Raw genomic sequence first — 22500 nt, 5'->3', positions numbered from 1 at the left:
GGGGGGATGTGATATTATATATAAACATATACAGCACTGACTAGTGGAACGTACCAAGTAAAGGGGGGAAGGGGGGCAGTGTGGGGAGTTGGATCAGTCCGATCAGTTTTCCTCCACACACAGCACAGAGAAACAGGATGATGATGCCGAACAGATTCCCCCCTGGATAACACTCCTTCTCAGCGATGGACCAGACCACCCCGAACAACAACACTCCCAGACACACTAGACAGAGAGGGAGAGACACACACACACACACACACACACACACACACACACACACACACACACACACACACACACACACACACACACACACACACACACACACATTTCAGATCTGTGGTCATCTTCACCATCTTCATCATGAAGAACATGCCAGTAGTCCAGACCCGTTAAACAGGGTCAGTACCTGTGGTAATGAGATATGCCAGTAGTCCAGACAGACCCGTTAAACAGGGACAGTACCTGTGGTAATGAGATATGCCAGTAGTCCAGACCCGTTAAACAGGGTCAGTACCTGTGGTAATGAGATATGCCAGTAGTCCAGATGGTGCCGTTAAACAGGGACAGTACCTGTGGTAATGAGATATGCCAGTAGTCCAGACAGACCCGTTAAACAGGGACAGTACCTGTGGTAATGAGATATGCCAGTAGTCCAGACCCGTTAAACAGGGACAGTACCTGTGGTAATGAGATATGCCAGTAGTCCAGACGGACCCGTTAAACAGGGTCAGTACCTGTGGTAATGAGATATGCCAGTAGCCTGACAGACCCGTTAAACAGGGTCAGTACCTGTGGTAATGAGATATGCCAGTAGTCCAGACAGACCCGTTAAACAGGGACAGTACCTGTGGTAATGAGATATGCCAGTAGTCCAGATGGACCCGTTAAACAGGGACAGTACCTGTGGTAATGAGATATGCCAGTAGTCCAGACCCGTTAAACAGGGACAGTACCTGTGGTAATGAGATATGCCAGTAGTCCAGACAGACCCGTTAAACATGGACAGTACCTGTGGTAATGAGATATGCCAGTAGTCCAGACGGACCCGTTAAACAGGGTCAGTACCTGTGGTAATGAGATATGCCAGTAGTCCAGACCCGTTAAACAGGGACAGTACCTGTGGTAATGAGATATGCCAGTAGTCCAGACAGACCCGTTAAACAGGGTCAGTACCTGTGGTAATGAGATATGCCAGTAGTCCAGACAGACCCGTTAAACATGGACAGTACCTGTGGTAATGAGATATGCCAGTAGTCCAGACGGACCCGTTAAACAGGGACAGTACCTGTGGTAATGAGATATGCCAGTAGTCCAGACCCGTTAAACAGGGACAGTACCTGTGGTAATGAGATATGCCAGTAGTCCAGACCCGTTAAACAGGGACAGTACCTGTGGTAATGAGATATACCAGTAGTCCAGACCCGTTAAACAGGGACAGTACCTGTGGTAATGAGATATGCCAGTAGTCCAGACGGACCCGTTAAACAGGGTCAGTACCTGTGGTAATGAGATATGCCAGTAGTCCAGATGGTGCCGTTAAACAGGGACAGTACCTGTGGTAATGAGATATGCCAGTAGTCCAGACAGACCCGTTAAACATGGACAGTACCTGTGGTAATGAGATATGCCAGTAGTCCAGATGGTGCCGTTAAACAGTGTGTCAGAGGGGAGATCCGGAAAGGGGTGGAGTTAGAAACTATCACTGTGATGTCATTACACTTCGTCTCCTCTCCCATGATGCACTGGGCATTCGCCACGCCCACAGCCTGGGGGAAGGGGGGGGGGGGGGGGGGTTCAGAGTTAATTGTTTTTCATGTGTTCCAAAAGAAACACTATTTCCTATATAGTGCACTACTTTTGACCAGAGCCTAGTGAGAAGATAGTGCACTAAATGAAGAATATGGTCCCGTTTCAGATGTACCCTTAGAAAAATTTATTTTTGGGTTAAACAGTCCTACACCTAGTGCTGCTGCTCGGGATTATAATGTGTCTGTGTGGTTCTGAGCAGTTGATTCGGGTTCTGAACAGGTTCTGTAGAGTTGGTTCTGGTACTCCCTATAAATGACCGAATAATACTTTAAACCAGTTACATAACTGAATCAGAGCTGAGTGACTCCCTGTATATAACTGAATCAGAGCTGAGTGACTCCCTGTATATAACTGAATCAGAGTAACTCCCTGTATATAACTGAATCAGAGTAACTCCCTGTATATAACTGAATCAGAGTAACTCCCTGTATATAACTGAATCAGAGCTGAGTGACTCCCTGTATATAACTGAATCAGAGCTGAGTAACTCCCTGTATATAACTGAATCAGAGCTGAGTGACTCCCCTGTATATAACTGAATCAGAGCTGAAACTCCCTGTATATAACTGAATCAGAGCTGAGTGACTCCCTGTATATAACTGAATCAGAGCTGAGTGACTCCCCTGTATATAACTGAATCAGAGCTGAGTGACTCCCTGTATATAACTGAATCAGAGCAGAGTAACTCCCTGTATATAACTGAATCAGAGCTGAGTGACTCCCTGTATATAACTGAATCAGAGCTGAGTAACTCCCCTGTATATAACTGAATCAGAGAGTAACTCCCTGTATATAACTGAATCAGAGCTGAGTGACTCCCTGTATATAACTGAATCAGAGCTGAGTAACTCCCTGTATATAACTGAATCAGAGTAACTCCCTGTATATAACTGAATCAGAGCTGAGTAACTCCCTGTATATAACTGAATCAGAGCTGAGTGACTCCCCTGTATATAACTGAATCAGAGTAACTCCCTGTATATAACTGAATCAGAGCTGAGTGACTCCCTGTATATAACTGAATCAGAGCTGAGTGACTCCCTGTATATAACTGAATCAGAGCAGAGTAACTCCCTGTATATAACTGAATCAGAGCTGAGTGACTCCCTGTATATAACTGAATCAGAGTAACTCCCTGTATATAACTGAATCAGAGTGACTCCCTGTATATAACTGAATCAGAGCTGAGTGACTCCCTGTATATAACTAAATCAGAGCTGAGTAACTCCCTGTATATAACTGAATCAGAGCTGAGTGACTCCCTGTATATAACTGAATCAGAGTGACTCCCTGTATATAACTGAATCAGAGTGACTCCCTGTATATAACTGAATCAGAGCTGAGTGACTCCCCTGTATATAACTGAATCAGAGTAACTCCCTGTATATAACTGAATCAGAGCAGAGTAACTCCCTGTATATAACTGGATCAGAGCTGAGTGACTCCCTGTATATAACTGAATCAGAGCTGAGTAACTCCCTGTATATAACTGAATCAGAGCTGAGTAACTCCCTGTATATAACTGGATCAGAGTAACTCCCTGTATATAACTGAATCAGAGTAACTCCCTGTATATAACTGAATCAGAGCTGAGTAACTCCCTGTATATAACTGAATCAGAGCTGAGTGACTCCCTGTATATAACTGAATCAGAGTAACTCCCTGTATATAACTGAATCAGAGCTGAGTAACTCCCTGTATATAACTGAATCAGAGCTGAGTGACTCCCTGTATATAACTGAATCAGAGTGACTCCCTGTATATAACTGAATCAGAGTGACTCCCTGTATATAACTGGATCAGAGCAGAGTAACTCCCTGTATATAACTGAATCAGAGTAACTCCCTGTATATAACTGAATCAGAGCTGAGTGACTCCCTGTATATAACTGAATCAGAGCTGAGTAACTCCCTGTATATAACTGAATCAGAGCTGAGTAACTCCCTGTATATAACTGAATCAGAGCTGAGTGACTCCCTGTATATAACTGAATCAGAGCTGAGTAACTCCCTGTATATAACTGAATCAGAGCTGAGTGACTCCCTGTATATAACTGAATCAGAGCTGAGTGACTCCCTGTATATAACTGAATCAGAGTAACTCCCTGTATATAACTGAATCAGAGTGACTCCCTGTATATAACTGAATCAGAGCTGAGTAACTCCCTGTATATAACTGAATCAGAGCTGAGTAACTCCCTGTATATAACTGAATCAGAGCTGAGTGACTCCCTGTATATAACTGAATCAGAGTAACTCCCTGTATATAACTGAATCAGAGCTGAGTAACTCCCTGTATATAACTGAATCAGAGCTGAGTGACTCCCTGTATATAACTGAATCAGAGTGACTCCCTGTATATAACTGAATCAGAGTGACTCCCTGTATATAACTGGATCAGAGCAGAGTAACTCCCTGTATATAACTGAATCAGAGTAACTCCCTGTATATAACTGAATCAGAGCTGAGTGACTCCCTGTATATAACTGAATCAGAGCTGAGTAACTCCCTGTATATAACTGAATCAGAGCTGAGTAACTCCCTGTATATAACTGAATCAGAGCTGAGTGACTCCCTGTATATAACTGAATCAGAGCTGAGTAACTCCCTGTATATAACTGAATCAGAGCTGAGTGACTCCCTGTATATAACTGAATCAGAGCTGAGTGACTCCCTGTATATAACTGAATCAGAGTAACTCCCTGTATATAACTGAATCAGAGTGACTCCCTGTATATAACTGAATCAGAGCTGAGTAACTCCCTGTATATAACTGAATCAGAGCTGAGTGACTCCCTGTATATAACTGAATCAGAGCTGAGTAACTCCCTGTATATAACTGAATCAGAGTGACTCCCTGTATATAACTGAATCAGAGCTGAGTAACTCCCTGTATATAACTGAATCAGAGTAACTCCCTGTATATAACTGAATCAGAGCTGAGTGACTCCCTGTATATAACTGAATCAGAGCTGAGTGACTCCCTGTATATAACTGAATCAGAGCTGAGTGACTCCCTGTATATAACTGAATGAGAGCTGAGTGACTCCCTGTATATAACTGAATCAGAGCTGAGTGACTCCCTGTATATAACAGAATCAGAGCTGAGTGACTCCCTGTATATAACTGGATCAGAGCTGAGTAACTCCCTGTATATAACTGAATCAGAGTAACTCCCTGTATATAACTGAATCAGAGCTGAGTGACTCCCTGTATATAACTGAATCAGAGCTGAGTGACTCCCTGTATATAACTGAATCAGAGCTGAGTAACTCCCTGTATATAACTGAATCAGAGCTGAGTAACTCCCTGTATATAACTGAATCAGAGCTGAGTAACTCCCTGTATATAACTGAATCAGAGCTGAGTGACTCCCTGTATATAACTGAATCAGAGCTGAGTGACTCCCTGTATATAACTGAATCAGAGCTGAGTAACTCCCTGTATATAACTGAATCAGAGCTGAGTAACTCCCTGTATATAACTGAATCAGAGCTGAGTGACTCCCTGTATATAACTGAATCAGAGCTGAGTGACTCCCTGTATATAACTGAATCAGAGCTGAGTGACTCCCTGTATATAACTGAATCAGAGCTGAGTGACTCCCTGTATATAACTGAATCAGAGCTGATTGACTCCCTGTATATAACTGAATCAGAGCTGAGTGACTCCCTGTATATAACTGAATCAGAGTAACTCCCTGTATATAACTGAATCAGAGCTGAGTGACTCCCTGTATATAACTGAATCAGAGCTGAGTGACTCCCTGTATATAACTGAATCAGAGCTGAGTGACTCCCTGTATATAACTGAATCAGAGTAACTCCCTGTATATAACTGAATCAGAGCTGAGTAACTCCCTGTATATAACTGAATCAGAGTAACTCCCTGTATATAACTGAATCAGAGCTGAGTAACTCCCTGTATATAACTGAATCAGAGTAACTCCCTGTATATAACTGAATCAGAGCTGAGTGACTCCCTGTATATAACTGAATCAGAGCTGAGTGACTCCCTGTATATAACTGAATCAGAGCTGAGTAACTCCCTGTATATAACTGAATCAGAGCTGAGTAACTCCCTGTATATAACTGAATCAGAGCTGAGTAACTCCCTGTATATAACTGAATCAGAGTAACTCCCTGTATATAACTGAATCAGAGCTGAGTAACTCCCTGTATATAACTGAATCAGAGTGACTCCCTGTATATAACTGAATCAGAGCTGATTAACTCCCTGTATATAACTGAATCAGAGCTGAGTAACTCCCTGTATATAACTGAATCAGAGCTGAGTAACTCCCTGTATATAACTGAATCAGAGCTGAGCGACTCCCTGTATATAACTGAATCAGAGCTGAGTGACTCCCTGTATATAACTGAATCAGAGCTGAGTGACTCCCTGTATATAACTGAATCAGAGCTGAGTAACTCCCTGTATATAACTGAATCAGAGCTGAGTGACTCCCTGTATATAACTGAATCAGAGCTGAGTGACTCCCTGTATATAACTGAATCAGAGCTGAGTAACTCCCTGTATATAACTGAATCAGAGCTGAGTAACTCCCTGTATATAACTGAATCAGAGTAACTCCCTGTATATAACTGAATCAGAGTAACTCCCTGTATATAACTGAATCAGAGCTGAGTAACTCCCTGTATATAACTGAATCAGAGCTGAGTAACTCCCTGTATATAACTGAATCAGAGCTGAGTAACTCCCTGTATATAACTGAATCAGAGTAACTCCCTGTATATAACTGAATCAGAGCTGAGTGACTCCCTGTATATAACTGAATCAGAGCTGAGTGACTCCCTGTATATAACTGAATCAGAGCTGAGTAACTCCCTGTATATAACTGAATCAGAGCTGAGTAACTCCCTGTATATAACTGAATCAGAGCTGAGTGACTCCCTGTATATAACTGAATCAGAGCTGAGTAACTCCCTGTATATAACTGAATCAGAGCTGAGTGACTCCCTGTATATAACTGAATCAGAGCTGAGTGACTCCCTGTATATAACTGAATCAGAGCTGAGTGACTCCCTGTATATAACTGAATCAGAGTTACTCCCTGTATATAACTGAATCAGAGTAACTCCCTGTATATAACTGAATCAGAGTAACTCCCTGTATATAACTGAATCAGAGCTGAGTAACTCCCTGTATATAACTGAATCAGAGTAACTCCCTGTATATAACTGAATCAGAGCTGAGTGACTCCCTGTATATAACTGAATCAGAGTTGAGTGACTCCCTGTATATAACTGAATCAGAGCTGAGTAACTCCCTGTATATAACTGAATCAGAGTAACTCCCTGTATATAACTGAATCAGAGCTGAGTAACTCCCTGTATATAACTGAATCAGAGTAACTCCCTGTATATAACTGAATCAGAGCTGAGTGACTCCCTGTATATAACTGAATCAGAGTTGAGTGACTCCCTGTATATAACTGAATCAGAGCTGAGTGACTCCCTGTATATAACTGAATCAGAGCTGAGTAACTCCCTGTATATAACTGAATCAGAGCTGATTAACTCCCTGTATATAACTGAATCAGAGCTGAGTGACTCCCTGTATATAACTGAATCAGAGCTGAGTAACTCCCTGTATATAACTGAATCAGAGTAACTCCCTGTATATAACTGAATCAGAGCTGAGTGACTCCCTGTATATAACTGAATCAGAGCTGAGTGACTCCCTGTATATAACTGAATCAGAGCTGAGTGACTCCCTGTATATAACTGAATCAGAGTAACTCCCTGTATATAACTGAATCAGAGCTGAGTGACTCCCTGTATATAACTGAATCAGAGCTGATTGACTCCCTGTATATAACTGAATCAGAGCTGAGTAACTCCCCTGTATATAACTGAATCAGAGCTGAGTAACTCCCTGTATATAACTGAATCAGAGCTGAGTAACTCCCTGTATATAACTGAATCAGAGCTGAGTGACTCCCTGTATATAACTGAATCAGAGCTGAGTAACTCCCTGTATATAACTGAATCAGAGCTAACTCCCTGTATATAACTGAATCAGAGCTGAGTGACTCCCTGTATATAACTGAATCAGAGCTGAGTAACTCCCTGTATATAACTGAATCAGAGCTGAGTAACTCCCTGTATATAACTGAATCAGAGCTGAGTGACTCCCTGTATATAACTGAATCAGAGCTGAGTAACTCCCTGTATATAACTGAATCAGAGTAACTCCCTGTATATAACTGAATCAGAGTAACTCCCTGTATATAACTGAATCAGAGCTGAGTGACTCCCTGTATATAACTGAATCAGAGCTGAGTGACTCCCTGTATATAACTGAATCAGAGCTGAGTAACTCCCTGTATATAACTGAATCAGAGCTGAGTAACTCCCTGTATATAACTGAATCAGAGCTGAGTGACTCCCTGTATATAATTGAATCAGAGCTGATTAACTCCCTGTATATAACTGAATCAGAGCTGAGTGACTCCCTGTATATAACTGAATCAGAGCTGAGTAACTCCCTGTATATAACTGAATCAGAGCTAACTCCCTGTATATAACTGAATCAGAGTGAGTAACTCCCTGTATATAACTGAATCAGAGCTGAGTAACTCCCTGTATATAACTGAATCAGAGCTGAGTAACTCCCCTGTATATAACTGAATCAGAGCTGAGTAACTCCCTGTATATAACTGAATCAGAGCTGAGTGACTCCCTGTATATAACTGAATCAGAGTAACTCCCTGTATATAACTGAATCAGAGCTGAGTAACTCCCTGTATATAACTGAATCAGAGCTGAGTGACTCCCTGTATATAACTGAATCAGAGCTGAGTAACTCCCTGTATATAACTGAATCAGAGCTGAGTAACTCCCTGTATATAACTGAATCAGAGCTGAGTGACTCCCTGTATATAACTGAATCAGAGCTGAGTGACTCCCTGTATATAACTGAATCAGAGCAGAGTAACTCCCTGTATATAACTGAATCAGAGCTGAGTGACTCCCTGTATATAACTGAATCAGAGCTGAGTAACTCCCTGTATATAACTGAATCAGAGTAACTCCCTGTATATAACTGAATCAGAGCTGAGTAACTCCCTGTATATAACTGAATCAGAGCGAGTAACTCCCTGTATATAACTGAATCAGAGCTGAGTAACTCCCCTGTATATAACTGAATCAGAGCTGAGTAACTCCCTGTATATAACTGAATCAGAGCTGAGTAACTCCCTGTATATAACTGAATCAGAGCTGAGTGACTCCCTGTATATAACTGAATCAGAGCTGAGTGACTCCCTGTATATAACTGAATCAGAGCTGAGTGACTCCCTGTATATAACTGAATCAGAGCTGAGTAACTCCCTGTATATAACTGAATCAGAGCTGAGTGACTCCCTGTATATAACTGAATCAGAGCTGAGTAACTCCCTGTATATAACTGAATCAGAGCTGAGTAACTCCCTGTATATAACTGAATCAGAGCTGAGTAACTCCCTGTATATAACTGAATCAGAGTAACTCCCTGTATATAACTGAATCAGAGTAACTCCCTGTATATAACTGAATCAGAGCTGAGTAACTCCCTGTATATAACTGAATCAGAGCTGAGTAACTCCCCTGTATATAACTGAATCAGAGCTGAGTAACTCCCTGTATATAACTGAATCAGAGCGTAACTCCCCTGTATATAACTGAATCAGAGCTGAGTGACTCCCTGTATATAACTGAATCAGAGCTGAGTAACTCCCTGTATATAACTGAATCAGAGCTGAGTAACTCCCTGTATATAACTGAATCAGAGCTGAGTAACTCCCTGTATATAACTGAATCAGAGCTGAGTGACTCCCTGTATATAACTGAATCAGAGCTGAGTAACTCCCTGTATATAACTGAATCAGAGCTGAGTGACTCCCTGTATATAACTGAATCAGAGCTGAGTAACTCCCTGTATATAACTGAATCAGAGCTGAGTAACTCCCTGTATATAACTGAATCAGAGGTAACTCCCTGTATATAACTGAATCAGAGCTGAGTAACTCCCTGTATATAACTGAATCAGAGCTGAGTGACTCCCTGTATATAACTGAATCAGAGCTGAGTAACTCCCTGTATATAACTGAATCAGAGTAACTCCCTGTATATAACTGAATCAGAGCTGAGTAACTCCCCTGTATATAACTGAATCAGAGTAACTCCCTGTATATAACTGAATCAGAGCTGAGTGACTCCCTGTATATAACTGAATCAGAGCTGAGTGACTCCCTGTATATAACTGAATCAGAGCTGAGTGACTCCCTGTATATAACTGAATCAGAGCTGAGTAACTCCCTGTATATAACTGAATCAGAGCTGATTAACTCCCTGTATATAACTGAATCAGAGCTGAGTACTTAACTGATCGGGCGGGGTACCCCCTGTATATAACTGAATCAGAGTAACTCCCTGTATATAACTGAATCAGAGCTGAGTGACTCCCTGTATATAACTGAATCAGAGCTGAGTAACTCCCTGTATATAACTGAATCAGAGCTAGTGACTCCCTGTATATAACTGAATCAGAGCTGTATACTCCCTGTATATAACTGAATCAGAGCTGATTGACTCCCTGTATATAACTGAATCAGAGGTGAGTGACTCCCTGTATATAACTGAATCAGAGCTGAGTAACTCCCTGTATATAACTGAATCAGAGCTGAGTAACTCCCTGTATATAACTGAATCAGAGCTGAGTGACTCCCCTGTATATAACTGAATCAGAGCTGAGTAACTCCCTGTATATAACTGAATCAGAGTAACTCCCTGTATATAACTGAATCAGAGCTGAGTAACTCCCTGTATATAACTGAATCAGAGCTGAGTGACTCCCTGTATATAACTGAATCAGAGCTGAGTAACTCCCTGTATATAACTGAATCAGAGCTGAGTGACTCCCTGTATATAACTGAATCAGAGCTGAGTAACTCCCTGTATATAACTGAATCAGAGTAACTCCCTGTATATAACTGAATCAGAGTAACTCCCTGTATATAACTGAATCAGAGCTGAGTAACTCCCTGTATATAACTGAATCAGAGCTGAGTAACTCCCCTGTATATAACTGAATCAGAGCTAACTCCCTGTATATAACTGAATCAGAGTAACTCCCTGTATATAACTGAATCAGAGCTGAGTGACTCCCTGTATATAACTGAATCAGAGCTGAGTGACTCCCTGTATATAACTGAATCAGAGTAACTCCCTGTATATAACTGAATCAGAGCTGAGTAACTCCCTGTATATAACTGAATCAGAGCTGAGTAACTCCCTGTATATAACTGAATCAGAGCTGAGTAACTCCCTGTATATAACTGAATCAGAGCTGATTAACTCCCTGTATATAACTGAATCAGAGCTGAGTGACTCCCTGTATATAACTGAATCAGAGCTGAGTAACTCCCTGTATATAACTGAATCAGAGTAACTCCCTGTATATAACTGAATCAGAGTAACTCCCTGTATATAACTGAATCAGAGCTGAGTAACTCCCTGTATATAACTGAATCAGAGCTGAGTAACTCCCTGTATATAACTGAATCAGAGCTGAGTGACTCCCTGTATATAACTGAATCAGAGCTGAGTGACTCCCTGTATATAACTGAATCAGAGTAACTCCCTGTATATAACTGAATCAGAGCTGAGTAACTCCCTGTATATAACTGAATCAGAGCTGAGTGACTCCCTGTATATAACTGAATCAGAGCTGAGTAACTCCCTGTATATAACTGAATCAGAGCTGAGTAACTCCCTGTATATAACTGAATCAGAGCTGAGTGACTCCCTGTATATAACTGAATCAGAGCTGAGTGACTCCCTGTATATAACTGAATCAGAGCAGAGTAACTCCCTGTATATAACTGAATCAGAGCTGAGTGACTCCCTGTATATAACTGAATCAGAGCTGAGTGACTCCCTGTATATAACTGAATCAGAGTAACTCCCTGTATATAACTGAATCAGAGCTGAGTAACTCCCTGTATATAACTGAATCAGAGCTGAGTAACTCCCTGTATATAACTGAATCAGAGTAACTCCCTGTATATAACTGAATCAGAGCTGAGTAACTCCCTGTATATAACTGAATCAGAGCTGAGTGACTCCCTGTATATAACTGAATCAGAGTAACTCCCTGTATATAACTGAATCAGAGCTGAGTGACTCCCTGTATATAACTGAATCAGAGCTGAGTGACTCCCTGTATATAACTGAATCAGAGCAGAGTAACTCCCTGTATATAACTGAATCAGAGCTGAGTGACTCCCTGTATATAACTGAATCAGAGTAACTCCCTGTATATAACTGAATCAGAGTGACTCCCTGTATATAACTGAATCAGAGCTGAGTGACTCCCTGTATATAACTGAATCAGAGCTGAGTAACTCCCTGTATATAACTGAATCAGAGCTGAGTGACTCCCTGTATATAACTGAATCAGAGTGACTCCCTGTATATAACTGAATCAGAGTGACTCCCTGTATATAACTGAATCAGAGCTGAGTGACTCCCTGTATATAACTGAATCAGAGTAACTCCCTGTATATAACTGAATCAGAGCAGAGTAACTCCCTGTATATAACTGGATCAGAGCTGAGTGACTCCCTGTATATAACTGAATCAGAGCTGAGTAACTCCCTGTATATAACTGAATCAGAGCTGAGTAACTCCCTGTATATAACTGGATCAGAGTAACTCCCTGTATATAACTGAATCAGAGTAACTCCCTGTATATAACTGAATCAGAGCTGAGTAACTCCCTGTATATAACTGAATCAGAGCTGAGTGACTCCCTGTATATAACTGAATCAGAGTAACTCCCTGTATATAACTGAATCAGAGCTGAGTAACTCCCCTGTATATAACTGAATCAGAGCTGAGTGACTCCCTGTATATAACTGAATCAGAGTGACTCCCTGTATATAACTGAATCAGAGTGACTCCCTGTATATAACTGGATCAGAGCTGAGTAACTCCCTGTATATAACTGAATCAGAGTAACTCCCTGTATATAACTGAATCAGAGCTGAGTGACTCCCTGTATATAACTGAATCAGAGCTGAGTAACTCCCTGTATATAACTGAATCAGAGCTGAGTAACTCCCTGTATATAACTGAATCAGAGCTGAGTGACTCCCTGTATATAACTGAATCAGAGCTGAGTAACTCCCCTGTATATAACTGAATCAGAGCTGAGTGACTCCCTGTATATAACTGAATCAGAGCTGAGTGACTCCCTGTATATAACTGAATCAGAGTAACTCCCTGTATATAACTGAATCAGAGTGACTCCCCTGTATATAACTGAATCAGAGCTGAGTAACTCCCTGTATATAACTGAATCAGAGCTGAGTAACTCCCTGTATATAACTGAATCAGAGCTGAGTAACTCCCTGTATATAACTGAATCAGAGTAACTCCCTGTATATAACTGAATCAGAGCTGAGTAACTCCCTGTATATAACTGAATCAGAGCTGAGTGACTCCCCTGTATATAACTGAATCAGAGTGACTCCCTGTATATAACTGAATCAGAGCTGACTCCCTGTATATAACTGGATCAGAGCTGAGTAACTCCCTGTATATAACTGAATCAGAGTAACTCCCTGTATATAACTGAATCAGAGCTGAGTGACTCCCCTGTATATAACTGAATCAGAGCTGAGTAACTCCCTGTATATAACTGAATCAGAGCTGAGTAACTCCCTGTATATAACTGAATCAGAGCTGAGTGACTCCCTGTATATAACTGAATCAGAGCTGAGTAACTCCCTGTATATAACTGAATCAGAGCTGAGTGACTCCCTGTATATAACTGAATCAGAGCTGAGTGACTCCCTGTATATAACTGAATCAGAGTAACTCCCTGTATATAACTGAATCAGAGTGACTCCCTGTATATAACTGAATCAGAGCTGAGTAACTCCCTGTATATAACTGAATCAGAGCTGAGTGACTCCCTGTATATAACTGAATCAGAGCTGAGTAACTCCCTGTATATAACTGAATCAGAGTGACTCCCTGTATATAACTGAATCAGAGCTGAGTGACTCCCTGTATATAACTGAATCAGAGTAACTCCCTGTATATAACTGAATCAGAGTGACTCCCTGTATATAACTGAATCAGAGCTGAGTGACTCCCCTGTATATAACTGAATCAGAGCTGAGTGACTCCCCTGTATATAACTGAATCAGAGCTGGTGACTCCCTGTATATAACTGAATCAGAGCTGAGTGACTCCCTGTATATAACTGAATCAGAGCTGAGTGACTCCCTGTATATAACTGGATCAGAGCTGAGTAACTCCCTGTATATAACTGAATCAGAGTAACTCCCTGTATATAACTGAATCAGAGCTGAGTGACTCCCTGTATATAACTGAATCAGAGCTGAGTGACTCCCTGTATATAACTGAATCAGAGCTGAGTAACTCCCTGTATATAACTGAATCAGAGCTGAGTAACTCCCTGTATATAACTGAATCAGAGCTGAGTAACTCCCTGTATATAACTGAATCAGAGCTGAGTGACTCCCCTGTATATAACTGAATCAGAGCTGAGTGACTCCCTGTATATAACTGAATCAGAGCTGAGTAACTCCCTGTATATAACTGAATCAGAGCTGAGTAACTCCCTGTATATAACTGAATCAGAGCTGAGTGACTCCCTGTATATAACTGAATCAGAGCTGAGTGACTCCCTGTATATAACTGAATCAGAGCTGAGTGACTCCCTGTATATAACTGAATCAGAGCTGAGTGACTCCCTGTATATAACTGAATCAGAGCTGAGTGACTCCCTGTATATAACTGAATCAGAGCTGAGTAACTCCCTGTATATAACTGAATCAGAGTAACTCCCTGTATATAACTGAATCAGAGCTGAGTGACTCCCTGTATATAACTGAATCAGAGCTGAGTGACTCCCTGTATATAACTGAATCAGAGCTGAGTGACTCCCTGTATATAACTGAATCAGAGTTAACTCCCTGTATATAACTGAATCAGAGCTGAGTAACTCCCTGTATATAACTGAATCAGAGTAACTCCCTGTATATAACTGAATCAGAGCTGAGTAACTCCCTGTATATAACTGAATCAGAGCTGTAACTCCCTGTATATAACTGAATCAGAGCTGAGTGACTCCCTGTATATAACTGAATCAGAGCTGAGTGACTCCCTGTATATAACTGAATCAGAGCTGAGTAACTCCCTGTATATAACTGAATCAGAGCTGAGTAACTCCCTGTATATAACTGAATCAGAGCTGAGTAACTCCCTGTATATAACTGAATCAGAGTAACTCCCTGTATATAACTGAATCAGAGCTGAGTAACTCCCTGTATATAACTGAATCAGAGCTGACTCCCTGTATATAACTGAATCAGAGCTGATTAACTCCCTGTATATAACTGAATCAGAGCTGAGTAACTCCCTGTATATAACTGAATCAGAGCTGAGTAACTCCCTGTATATAACTGAATCAGAGCTGAGTGACTCCCTGTATATAACTGAATCAGAGCTGAGTGACTCCCTGTATATAACTGAATCAGAGCTGAGTGACTCCCTGTATATAACTGAATCAGAGCTGAGTAACTCCCCTGTATATAACTGAATCAGAGCTGAGTGACTCCCCTGTATATAACTGAATCAGAGCTGAGTAACTCCCCTGTATATAACTGAATCAGAGCTGAGTAACTCCCTGTATATAACTGAATCAGAGCTGAGTAACTCCCCTGTATATAACTGAATCAGAGTAACTCCCTGTATATAACTGAATCAGAGTAACTCCCTGTATATAACTGAATCAGAGCTGAGTAACTCCCTGTATATAACTGAATCAGAGCTGAGTAACTCCCTGTATATAACTGAATCAGAGCTGAGTAACTCCCTGTATATAACTGAATCAGAGTAACTCCCTGTATATAACTGAATCAGAGCTGAGTGACTCCCTGTATATAACTGAATCAGAGTAACTCCCTGTATATAACTGAATCAGAGCTGAGTAACTCCCTGTATATAACTGAATCAGAGCTGAGTAACTCCCTGTATATAACTGAATCAGAGCTGAGTGACTCCCTGTATATAACTGAATCAGAGCTGAGTAACTCCCTGTATATAACTGAATCAGAGCTGAGTGACTCCCTGTATATAACTGAATCAGAGCTGAGTGACTCCCTGTATATAACTGAATCAGAGCTGAGTGACTCCCTGTATATAACTGAATCAGAGTAACTCCCTGTATATAACTGAATCAGAGTAACTCCCTGTATATAACTGAATCAGAGTAACTCCCTGTATATAACTGAATCAGAGCTGAGTAACTCCCTGTATATAACTGAATCAGAGTAACTCCCTGTATATAACTGAATCAGAGCTGAGTGACTCCCCTGTATATAACTGAATCAGAGTTGAGTGACTCCCTGTATATAACTGAATCAGAGCTGAGTAACTCCCTGTATATAACTGAATCAGAGTAACTCCCTGTATATAACTGAATCAGAGCTGAGTAACTCCCTGTATATAACTGAATCAGAGTAACTCCCTGTATATAACTGAATCAGAGCTGAGTGACTCCCTGTATATAACTGAATCAGAGCTGAGTGACTCCCTGTATATAACTGAATCAGAGCTGAGTGACTCCCTGTATATAACTGAATCAGAGCTGAGTAACTCCCTGTATATAACTGAATCAGAGCTGTTAACTCCCTGTATATAACTGAATCAGAGCTGAGTGACTCCCTGTATATAACTGAATCAGAGCTGAGTAACTCCCTGTATATAACTGAATCAGAGTAACTCCCTGTATATAACTGAATCAGAGTTGAGTGACTCCCTGTATATAACTGAATCAGAGCTGAGTGACTCCCTGTATATAACTGAATCAGAGCTGAGTGACTCCCTGTATATAACTGAATCAGAGTAACTCCCTGTATATAACTGAATCAGAGCTGAGTGACTCCCTGTATATAACTGAATCAGAGCTGATTGACTCCCTGTATATAACTGAATCAGAGGTGAGTGACTCCCTGTATATAACTGAATCAGAGCTGAGTAACTCCCTGTATATAACTGAATCAGAGCTGAGTAACTCCCTGTATATAACTGAATCAGAGCTGAGTGACTCCCTGTATATAACTGAATCAGAGCTGAGTAACTCCCTGTATATAACTGAATCAGAGTAACTCCCTGTATATAACTGAATCAGAGCTGAGTAACTCCCTGTATATAACTGAATCAGAGCTGAGTGACTCCCTGTATATAACTGAATCAGAGCTGAGTAACTCCCTGTATATAACTGAATCAGAGCTGAGTGACTCCCTGTATATAACTGAATCAGAGCTGAGTGACTCCCTGTATATAACTGAATCAGAGTAACTCCCTGTATATAACTGAATCAGAGTAACTCCCTGTATATAACTGAATCAGAGTAACTCCCTGTATATAACTGAATCAGAGCTGAGTAACTCCCTGTATATAACTGAATCAGAGCTGAGTAACTCCCTGTATATAACTGAATCAGAGTAACTCCCTGTATATAACTGAATCAGAGTAACTCCCTGTATATAACTGAATCAGAGCTGAGTGACTCCCTGTATATAACTGAATCAGAGCTGAGTGACTCCCTGTATATAACTGAATCAGAGTAACTCCCTGTATATAACTGAATCAGAGCTGAGTAACTCCCTGTATATAACTGAATCAGAGCTGAGTAACTCCCTGTATATAACTGAATCAGAGCTGAGTGACTCCCTGTATATAACTGAATCAGAGCTGATTAACTCCCTGTATATAACTGAATCAGAGCTGAGTGACTCCCTGTATATAACTGAATCAGAGCTGAGTAACTCCCTGTATATAACTGAATCAGAGTAACTCCCTGTATATAACTGAATCAGAGTAACTCCCTGTATATAACTGAATCAGAGCTGAGTAACTCCCTGTATATAACTGAATCAGAGCTGAGTAACTCCCTGTATATAACTGAATCAGAGCTGAGTGACTCCCTGTATATAACTGAATCAGAGCTGAGTGACTCCCTGTATATAACTGAATCAGAGTAACTCCCTGTATATAACTGAATCAGAGCTGAGTAACTCCCTGTATATAACTGAATCAGAGCTGAGTGACTCCCTGTATATAACTGAATCAGAGCTGAGTAACTCCCTGTATATAACTGAATCAGAGCTGAGTGACTCCCTGTATATAACTGAATCAGAGCTGAGTGACTCCCTGTATATAACTGAATCAGAGTTGAGTAACTCCCTGTATATAACTGGATCAGAGCTGAGTGACTCCCTGTATATAACTGAATCAGAGCTGAGTAACTCCCTGTATATAACTGAATCAGAGTTGAGTAACTCCCTGTATATAACTGAATCAGAGCTGAGTAACTCCCTGTATATAACTGAATCAGAGTAACTCCCTGTATATAACTGAATCAGAGCTGAGTAACTCCCTGTATATAACTGAATCAGAGCTGAGTGACTCCCTGTATATAACTGAATCAGAGCTGAGTGACTCCCTGTATATAACTGAATCAGAGCTGAGTGACTCCCTGTATATAACTGAATCAGAGCTGAGTAACTCCCTGTATATAACTGAATCAGAGTAACTCCCTGTATATAACTGAATCAGAGCTGAGTGACTCCCTGTATATAACTGAATCAGAGTAACTCCCTGTATATAACTGAATCAGAGCTGATTAACTCCCTGTATATAACTGAATCAGAGCTGAGTAACTCCCCTGTATATAACTGAATCAGAGCTGAGTAACTCCCTGTATATAACTGAATCAGAGGTAACTCCCTGTATATAACTGAATCAGAGCTGAGTGACTCCCTGTATATAACTGAATCAGAGCTGAGTAACTCCCCTGTATATAACTGAATCAGAGTAACTCCCCTGTATATAACTGAATCAGAGCTGAGTGACTCCCTGTATATAACTGAATCAGAGCTGAGTAACTCCCTGTATATAACTGAATCAGAGCTGAGTGACTCCCCTGTATATAACTGAATCAGAGCTGAGTAACTCCCTGTATATAACTGAATCAGAGTAACTCCCTGTATATAACTGAATCAGAGCTGAGTGACTCCCTGTATATAACTGAATCAGAGTAACTCCCTGTATATAACTGAATCAGAGCTGTAACTCCCTGTATATAACTGAATCAGAGCTAACTCCCTGTATATAACTGAATCAGAGTAGTGACTCCCTGTATATAACTGAATCAGAGCTGAGTGACTCCCTGTATATAACTGAATCAGAGTAACTCCCTGTATATAACTGAATCAGAGCTGACTCCCTGTATATAACTGAATCAGAGTGACTCCTAACTGAATCAGAGCTAACTCCCTGTATATAACTGAATCAGAGCTGAGTAACTCCCTGTATATAACTGAATCAGAGCTGAGTGACTCCCTGTATATAACTGAATCAGAGCTGAGTGACTCCCTGTATATAACTGAATCAGAGTAACTCCCTGTATATAACTGAATCAGAGCTGAGTGACTCCCTGTATATAACTGAATCAGAGCTGAGTGACTCCCTGTATATAACTGAATCAGAGTAACTCCCTGTATATGACAGTGAGTAACAGTGAAGGCTCGGTCCTCAGGGAACCCCAGTCGTTTCTGAATGTTGTTTTAGGTCTGAGCTCAACCACTTCCTCTATTCTGTATTATTAGAAGTTACATTTATTATTACAAGTTGAATCATGTCTTCTAGTTGTGCAATAATTCAAGGTCTTACAGACAGGACAGACAGACAGACAGTACAGACAAACAGACAGACAGACAGACAGACAGACAGACAGACAGACAGACAGACAGACAGACAGACAGACAGACAGTATAGATAATCAGACAGACAGACAGACAGACAGACAGACAGACAGACAGACAGACAGTATAGATAATCAGACAGACAGACAGACAGACAGACAGACAGACAGACAGTATAGATAATCAGACAGACAGACAGACAGACAGACAGACAGTATAGATAATCAGACAGAAAGACAGACAGTATATATAATCAGACAGACAGACAGACAGACAGACAGACAGACAGACAGACAGACAGACAGACGGTATAGATAATCAGACAGACAGACAGAGAGACAGAGAGACAGACAGACAGACAGACAGACAGACAGACAGACAGACAGACAGACAGACAGAATAGATAATCAGACAGACAGACAGACAGACAGACAGACAGACAGACAGTATAGATAATCAGACAGACAGACAGACAGACAGACAGACAGACAGACAGACAGTTTAGATAATCAGACAGACAGACAGACAGACAGTACAGACAGAAAGACAGACAGACAGACAGACAGACAGACAGACAGACAGACAGACAGACAGACAGACAGACAGTATAGATAATCAGACAGACAGACAGACAGACAGACAGACAGTACAGACAGAAAGACAGACAGACAGACAGACAGACAGACAGACAGACAGACAGTATAGATAATCAGACAGACAGACAGACAGACAGTATAGATAATCAGACAGACAGACAGACAGACAGTATAGATAATCAGACAGACAGACAGACAGACAGACAGTATAGATAATCAGACAGACAGACAGTATAGATGATCAGACAGACAGAGACAGACAGACAGACAGACAGACAGACAGTATAGATAATCAGACAGACAGCAGACAGACAGACAGACAGTATAGATAATCAGACAGACACAGACAGACAGACAGACAGTATAGATAATAAGACGGACAGACAGAGAGTATAGATAATCAGACAGACAGACAGACAGACAGACAAACAGACAGACAGAGAGTATAGATAATCAGACAGACAGACAGACAGACAGATAGTATAGATAATCAGACAGACAGACAGTATATATAATAAGACAGACAGACAGACAGACAGACAGTACAGACAGAAAGACAGACAGACAGACAGACAGACAGACAGACAGACAGACAGTATAGATAATCAGACAGACAGACAGACAGACAGACAGACAGACAGACAGACAGACAGACAGTATAGATAATCAGACAGACAGACAGTATAGATGATCAGACAGACAGAGACAGACAGACAGACAGTATAGATAATCAGACAGACAGACAGACAGACAGACAGACAGTATAGATAATCAGACAGACAGACAGACAGACAGACAGTATAGATAATAAGACAGACAGACAGAGAGTATAGATAATCAGACAGACAGACAGACAGACAGACAGACAGACAGACAGAGAGTATAGATAATCAGACAGACAGACAGACAGACAGACAGACAGATAGTATAGATAATCAGACAGACAGACAGTATATATAATAAGACAGACAGACAGACAGACAGACAGTACAGACAGAAAGACAGACAGACAGACAGACAGACAGACAGACAGACAGTACAGACAGTACAGACAGACAGACAGACAGTATAGATAATCAGACAGACAGACAGTATAGATAATCAGACAGACAGACAGACAGTATAGATAATCAGACAGACAGACAGACAGACAGACAGTACAGACAGAAAGACAGACAGACAGACAGACAGACAGACAGACAGACAGACAGACAGACAGACAGACAGTACAGACAGTACAGACAGACAGACAGACAGACAGTATAGATAATCAGACAGACAGACAGACAGACAGACAGACAGACAGACAGACAGTATAGATAATCAGACAGACAGACAGACAGACAGACAGACAGTATAGATAATCAGACAGACAAGACAGACAGTATATATAATCAGACAGACAGACAGACAGACAGACAGACAGACGGTATAGATAATCAGACAGACAGACAGAGAGACAGAGAGACAGACAGACAGACAGACAGACAGACAGACAGACAGACAGAAAGACAGAATAGATAATCAGACAGAGAGACAGACAGACAGACAGACAGACAGACAGACAGACAGTATAGATAATCAGACAGACAGACAGACAGACAGACAGACAGACAGACAGACAGACAGACAGTATAGATAATCAGACAGACAGACAGACAGACAGTACAGACAGAAAGACAGACAGACAGACAGACAGACAGACAGACAGACAGACAGACAGACAGACAGTATAGATAATCAGACAGACAGACAGACAGACAGTACAGACAGAAAGACAGACAGACAGACAGACAGACAGACAGACAGACAGTATAGATAATCAGACAGACAGACAGACAGACAGTATAGATAATCAGACAGACAGACAGACAGACAGTATAGATAATCAGACAGACAGACAGACAGACAGACAGTATAGATAATCAGACAGACAGACAGTATAGATGATCAGACAGACAGAGACAGACAGACAGACAGACAGACAGACAGTATAGATAATCAGACAGACACAGACAGACAGACAGACAGTATAGATAATCAGACAGACACAGACAGACAGACAGACAGTATAGATAATAAGACGGACAGACAGAGAGTATAGATAATCAGACAGACAGACAGACAGACAGACAAACAGAGAGTATAGATAATCAGACAGACAGACAGACAGACAGATAGTATAGATAATCAGACAGACAGACAGTATATATAATAAGACAGACAGACAGACAGACAGACAGTACAGACAGACAGACAGACAGACAGACAGACAGACAGA

General features: G+C 41.0%; 1 protein-coding gene across 1 annotated transcript in view; it reads right to left on the bottom strand.

Annotated features, from left to right (window-relative positions):
- Positions 1–22500, bottom strand: part of LOC106591046 (sodium/hydrogen exchanger 9B2-like) — an 88422-nt gene that overhangs the window by 63246 nt on the left and 2676 nt on the right. Inside the window, exons 2-3 of the mRNA XM_045721374.1 lie at positions 1616–1772; positions 55–225 (exon numbers count right to left, since the gene is read on the bottom strand). Of these exons, the coding sequence (XP_045577330.1) occupies positions 55–225; positions 1616–1772 (328 nt within the window). The remainder of the gene's footprint in view (positions 1–54; positions 226–1615; positions 1773–22500) is intronic.

Source organism: Salmo salar, chromosome ssa07 (assembly GCF_905237065.1).
Source record: "Salmo salar chromosome ssa07, Ssal_v3.1, whole genome shotgun sequence".
NCBI lineage: Eukaryota > Metazoa > Chordata > Actinopteri > Salmoniformes > Salmonidae > Salmo > Salmo salar.
The sequence above is the reverse complement of the archived record's forward strand: the minus strand, read 5'-3'. Positions and strand labels throughout refer to the sequence as shown.